Source organism: Penaeus vannamei, chromosome 7 (genome assembly GCF_042767895.1).
Source record: "Penaeus vannamei isolate JL-2024 chromosome 7, ASM4276789v1, whole genome shotgun sequence".
In the NCBI taxonomy this organism is placed as follows: Eukaryota; Metazoa; Arthropoda; class Malacostraca; order Decapoda; family Penaeidae; genus Penaeus; species Penaeus vannamei.
Window position 1 is genome coordinate 26,770,243 of NC_091555.1, and position 7,076 is coordinate 26,777,318.

At 37.5% G+C, this 7,076-nt stretch overlaps 1 protein-coding gene across 1 annotated transcript; it reads right to left on the reverse strand.

Moving 5' to 3' along the window:
- Window positions 1–2,408: 2,408 nt before the first annotated feature.
- LOC138862084 (putative nuclease HARBI1) lies at window positions 2,409–4,514 on the reverse strand. Its single transcript, XM_070123237.1, has 3 exons — window positions 4,449–4,514; window positions 3,577–3,795; window positions 2,409–3,215 (listed from the first exon to the last, which is right to left on the reverse strand). Exons 2-3 carry the CDS (start codon window positions 3,791–3,793, stop codon window positions 2,869–2,871), a joined length of 564 nt encoding a protein of 187 aa, XP_069979338.1. The 5' UTR covers window positions 3,794–3,795; window positions 4,449–4,514; the 3' UTR covers window positions 2,409–2,868.
- Between the last annotated feature and the right edge of the window lie 2,562 nt (window positions 4,515–7,076).

The following is a 7,076-nucleotide window of genomic DNA, read 5'->3' on the forward strand; positions in this document are numbered from 1 at the left end:
TGTGTGTTTCTCCAGTGTGTGTATGTGTGTGTGTGTGTGTGTGTTTCTCCAGTGTGTGTGTGTGTGTTTCTCCAGTGTGTGTGTGTGTGTGTTTCTCCAGTGTGTATGTGTGTGTGTGTGTGTTTCTCCAGTGTGTGTGTGTGTTTCTCCAGTGTGTGTGTGTGTGTTTCTCCAGTGTGTGTGTGTGTGTGTGTTTCTCCAGTGTGTGTGTGTGTGTGTGTTTCTCCAGTGTGTGTGTGTGTGTGTGTGTGTTTCTCCAGTGTGTGTGTGTGTCTGTGTGTGTGCGTGTGTGTGTATATGTGTGTGTGTATATGTGTGTGTGTGTATGTATATGTGTGTGTGTGTATATGTGTGTGTGTGTATGTGTGTGTGTGTGTGTGTGTGTGTGTGTGTGTGTGTGTGTGTGTATGTGTGTGTGTGTATGTGTGTGTGTGTGTATGTGTGTGTGCGTGTATATATATATGTGTGTGTGTGTGTGTGTGTATGTGTGTGTGTGTGTGTGTGTATGTGTGTGTGTGTATGTGTGTATGTGTGTGTGTGTGTGTGTGTGTGTGTGTGTGTGTGTGTGTGTGTGTGTGTGTGTGTGTGTGTGTGTGTGTGTATGTGTGTGTGTGTATATGTTTGTATGTGTGTGTGTGTGTGTGTGTATGTGTGTGTGTGTGTGTGTGTGTATGTGTGTGTGTGTGTGTGTGTGATTTACCCTGTGTAGTAGATTTCCTCAAAACCATAAAGCTTGATAAGATACAAATAGTTTCACAGAAGGATAACATCGATCTGTCCATATTTTCACGAATCATCAGAACCTCTTCTTTTCTTTTGCTTTTATACTGCGTTCGGAAATCCTCGTCTTGTTCGTCCAGACAACTTGTTCGGACCAGCAGGATAACGAAGCCGTGTCCGGAACCTCCAAGACCCTCGCTGCCCAGAATGCAACCAGCTCGAAAATAAACATTAACTCATTTATCATACCGGTGTCTTATTTTACACGCTGCATAGGTTTTGTAACTCCTTTGGTGCATATATAACTTGCATGCAACTGAAAAACATGAAAATATCATTTGATAGCACCAATAAAGGGACATAAAATTACCTATCAATATCTTACGGTTGTCTGCAACTGTCAGTGTTTACATACAAAAGCTATTGTGACGTCATCTCGTCCTGCTCGCCCTGTTAGGAAGGAGGGCGAGATGGACGAGATGGACATGTTGTCCAGGACAGTCAAACATCTCGTCCAATTGGTCTGGACGAGCAGGACGAGCAGTTCCGAACGCAGCATTGGTGTTTTGAGGCGATAATGGCATTCGTTTCCGCTACTATTTGCTGCTCCCTCTTCCTTCTCGCTCCCTTTTCATCCATTTTTCTTGGTTCTTCTTTCCTGTGAAGATATCTGTGCTGTTTAACCCTTTGCTGCCTGGGGGTTTTGCAAGGTTTACAAAACACAACAGTGACCTTGATAAATGGGGGTAAAACAACAACTGCATAAAGCATTTTTTTAATATTTTTTAACATAATATTTCATATTATTTTTCTATCAAAGAAGGGATTGGCACAAGGAAGGTTGTGACTGTGACAATAAGTACAAGATACCAGCATTTTAACAATGAAATTAAGAACCTAGTTCTTAATTTCATATACCTTAGGGGTCGCAGGTTTTGCAAACATAGTGATCGGACTGATTAGATTTTGTTGATTTTGAACAAAATTATTTTATCATTTTCTTTCCAGCAAGTGCTCTGTTGTATGAGGTAATTCACACATCAATCCAAATCCAAATCAAATTACTCATAGGGAACAAAACTAGTCCCAATAGTTCAATCTGCAGAACATCGATAGCACTCACTTCACAATGGAACCTGGAGAACATCAACGACGCTCAGAATCCACAGTCATACACAGTACATACCTCCATCATACACGAAATATGCGAACTAGTTTACCACTCTCCACTATTGACTTAGAAGGTCCAGGGGTTCCAGGCACAACGCCGGACCGCGCAGCCCAAACAACACTTGTACCGAGTTTGTGAAAGGATAAGCATAGAAATGGAGAGTCATTAGTGATTTTGAGCTTTCGTGAGATGTGTCTTTGTTATCGCGATATATTGTAAGCAAGCATTCCATTTTGAACAATACTTGACCAACTCACGTGGCGTTTTATGGACTTTACAGAATGTGTCAGATACATGTGAAAAGTTTGTACTTACAATTTTATTTTTTATTACAATTTGCAAAAAGCGAATTGAAAAAATGGAAACTGACAAGCTTACAGAATCGCTATCCTATCCATGAACGGTCCAATAAAAAAATTAAGATTCATTTTCATTCTTTATCGTCCAATGAATGTTTTCCCCCACGCTATATTTGGCGAAAACAGAAATGTTGTATTATTTTCTTACTGACAATTTTTCTTTTTCTTTTTTTCGTTTCGTTATATTACAACCTGAATACTCTCAAATAATCATATATCTGTATTAATCTGTCTGTATAGTTTAATATTAAGGAAAATGGACGGATAGGTTCCCAAGGCCAGACAGACAGATATGATGCGACAGGGAGAGAGGGAGAGAGAGAGAGAGAGAGAGAGAGAGAGAGAGAGAGAGAGAGAGAGAGAGAGAGAGAGAGAGAGAGAGAGAGAGAGAGAGAGAGAGAGACCAAAAACCATGTCTTTGTGAACCTTGAATTCCATATACAGTCCTTAGAATAATTACACATTTGACTATAGAACAATGAAATTAAAGATAATCACAACGATAATAACGTTTTCTGAGAAATTATCAGTAGATGAATGAGCAATCTAAATATTTTTCTTTATTCCCCCGGTGGGTTTTACATGTCAGAGGCAAGCACCGCCTTGTTTCGATAATCACTAATTTTTTTCCTTCAAAGAAAAAAATCCCTTTCTACACCTGAACTCTTCTGCTCTAGCACCTCCAGGACTCTGAATAGGTACATGTGTGCAGTCAACTGCACCCAATACCCCAGGAAAACCAGACATTTCAAAATAATAATTCCTGATGTTAGAAAAATGTTCTCTCGATGGTCGTTTCACATAATCTTGTAGCAGAGATGCAATGGCTCGGACTATTTTGGCTGTGCAGTTGACCACAAGTTGTTGTGAAACGTCAAAAGTGTCAGCAATAGTCAACTGGAAGCTACCAGTGGCCATCCATCGCAATGTAATTAACAGTTGTAGGCGGGGTGGTACTGGTGATCCTGAAAAGAAATGCAACATGTTTTAGATTTTGACGTTCAGAATAAATCACTATTCTCTAAATATAACCCTTGTTATAAAACTCATACATATTTAGAACATTTTAATAACCATATCAGCAGATAATTATTATTTACAAAATATCAACATGGCCATAGTATCATGATTACACTAAAAATGTTTTATTTATCAAGACATACTTAATAACTTCTTACTTATCTATGTATTTGTTGTAATATTTAGAAATTTCAAAAAAAAAAAAAAACAAAAAAAAACTTACAACTGCATTTATAACAATACAAGCAAACGTTATAATGCTGTTAATATAAAATAATTCAACTGGCTCAATTAAGTCAATATTACCTCTCCCATCTCGAGTTCCTTGAATCTGTAGCTTGTCTAGTAAATTGAGTGCTGTTGTTTTTGATAAGCGGAATCTCTTGATGAACTCCTCATCATGCAGAGAATGGAAAAGATTCATCCTGTCAGTGATGCATCTTCTGGGAATATCCTGTTGGTCTGCAGCATCTGGGTCTTCAGGGGCTTCAAGACACTCTAATTCATCGAATGCTGCAGCCATTTCTGAAACAAATTATATTTATTAAAATCCTTGGGAGTTTTACAAGACTAATGTATATTCACTATGGCATCTGACTTTGAAATGGAAGCTAGGTTAGAGTACTTGGAAAGGACATAAAATGTGTTTGGAAAATAATGGGTTATTATAAATACACTATTTATGACAAATTCTGCCAATATCAAGTTAATAACAATGTGATTGGTTAAAATGTTCATCACATTCGTGTATTGCCAAGCGATGGCCGTGGCCTCCACTAATAACAAGCAAACCAAATCGTATTTTCTAGGAAAATTGTGCTTTTCGATTATTCTGATAATTTAATAAACAATTAACAACTATTCAAACCAATATGATGTCCATTAACTTTGTAATGTTTGAGTTGCGGTTGAAGTTCATAGAAGATAAGTTTCTTAGAATCACTCATTCTATCGTTTGCATATATTATTTTTCGTCTAAAAGGCGGTTGTATGAAACTGGACATGCGCCAGTAAAACATCTCAGTGTTGATTAAATGGCCAATGCCAAGACGAGTTTGGTACCATCTCATATCTTCACTGAGGAGCAGAGTTATTCACTTTAACTGCGCAAAACACGTTCACTCACTTTTTAAAATCTTTCATGATATGGTAACAATAGCTGTCGACAGTTTTCTTACCTGATATGTGTGTTTATTTTGGGGATGACAGTTGCGTTCTCGATGCTTTCCGCAGCTGCGCCTGTCTAGAAATCAACAAAGTATGGTTTAATACTTTTAAAAGTGAGGAAATTATAAAATCACATTCTCATTTACAATTAGTACAACTAAAATAAATAACACGTAAATTCTTAGTTATAATAAGTTAATTAAAATTAATTTAGTTTATCTTTATTGAGAAATACTTACGAACGTGGCGATGAAAGAGAGAGGTATAGCTGGCTTTCCTAGTCGGGCGATGTTCCAATACTTTTTCTACCGCGAACGCCTGGCGGAGCTGAAAATGGTGTTTTGCTGAACGAAAATTCGACCCTTTAGCGGCTGGCAACGTCTGGCGAAGGGAAAGCAGGGTCTCATGGTACCGACAACGGGAACGGCTGGCGAAGAGTCCGGCATTGCCTGGCTCTTGTTTTTTATAGTACGGCCCATAAGTTCTTTCAAGAGAACATTTTGGAAGGGTTTGACACAGAAAAAATACTTTATAATAAGTCAATCAAGTGGTCACCAGTGGTAAAGGGAATGTTATGCTGTACAAAAAAGAAAGAAAGAAAGGAAGAAAAAAAAATAAAAACAGACTTTGATTTCTGCTGTCGTTAGTGCATCCTCCTGCCGCTCCTCCTAAGGTTCAGGGGTGACCGAGGTCGACCTTCGAGCTGCAGCTTCACACTGTTGAAGGTGGTGGTGCCTAGAGCTCTTGTGCTTCTTCTGCGAGTTACTGTCTGCAGCGAACGTTGATTTGAAAGGCTTGGGTCTTGCCTTGTAAGTATCGCCATCTACACGTATGAGCCAGCGTCTGTAAAGGTCATGCTCCTGTCAGGCATCGCAGAATTTCCTCCTAAGGGCCATGTTAACATCTGGACTAAAGGAATGTAATACATTTAGAATATTTTCGCATATTTACTGTCACTCTGTCAAGAATGTTGTACGAGTTTGTATCACAATTTGTATTACACAGTATGAAAATGTTGCCAACGCTATTCAACACGAACAATGCTTACATTCTGGAAGGTTGGGAAATGCTTAGTGATTAAAGTGCATTGGGAACTCATATTTCTTTTATTTGGCTGAAGAGTATGTGTTGCACGTGTTTATGGTAATATAATATAAAATAGATAAATTAATAAACAAAACCAAACGCAGAAATAGCCGTTTATTTTCGATATTTACCTTATAGTATGAATTCCAATCTGGCGACCATGATAAGACACGGCTTTTCCAACTATGCATTCAATCAACCATTAATAAAAGATGAAAGGAAATCAAATACAACATCTAATAAATTCAAAAGGATTGCGCCAAATGGATCTTTAACAAACATATTGGAATATATCAAACAGTTTTCCTGGAGACCAACAAATCATCTTTCTCAACAACAATGTGCACGTTCATGGCTCTTGAAACCATTCAGTATTATAAAACACATGGAAGTAAAGTTTATCTTAATTTACTAGATTGCACTAAAGCCTTTGATTTTGTAAGATTAAAAAAAAAATGTTCAGTATCTTAACAAAATAGAATATGTGTCCACTGATCCTACGACTGCTAATTACTATGAATATGAATTCTAGATATTGCATGAAATAGAATCACACAAAGTCAGATCAATTTAGTGTCACTAATGGAGTGAAACAGGGGGGGGGGGGTCACGTCTCCTCTATTATTCACTCTACACTGACCCCCTTATTCGTGAATTAATATTCCTTTGCGACAGTTAAAAAAAAAAAAAAAAAAAAAAAAGGATCCATTTGAATTTCTAAGAATTACAATAAGACGATTTGTTTAAAATAATTTTAAGATACTTTGAATGCGAAACAGCTAGACTCTACCAAGTATTCACAGGTGTATGTTATTTTATTACAAAGCCATATCCATTACATTAAGTTTAATCAAAAATTTAATTATGATTGACAGCTGCCTTTCCATAATTATTGAGTGCATAAACACTCTAATATGTAGTATTTGATAATACAGCCATAGTATAGATTAAATTAATTATACATCAATCATCATAAAATATTTAAACTCAATATGTGATTACGGACGCGTGTGTATGTATACAAGATTAGACTCACCGGGATTAGCAATAGAAGCTTCCTAGAAACGTGCACATTTTAGAAATCATATCAAAGAAGATGACGGTGATGATGAGAGCAAGAACAATAGTAACAAAAAATGAGTGTTGAAGCTACTAATACTGATGAAACTGACAATGATAACAGTAACAATGATAGTAATAACAATGACAGGCAACAAGCAGTACCTAGGATAAAGAGACCTTTCCATAATGAAACAGTTTTGGCCTAATATCCACACTGCTTATAAACTTACGATCTTTAAAGAATTCCTTCAGGAGCTAAAATTCCTCCTGTAAACAAAGGGCGTCTGCGGGTCTAGGAATCGTCTCGAACGCCCTTTTAAAACGCCCTGGATGTCACGCCCATTTCCTCTCCTATAGCTGTGTCTAACCCCCCCTCCCCCCCCTCCGTCGTTTAGTAAATGTGATCAGTCCCAACGATAATAATTCTAATGAAAATGCCTCCAATGAATACAATAACACAGACAGTGACAAAAATTAGGATATCACGCAGA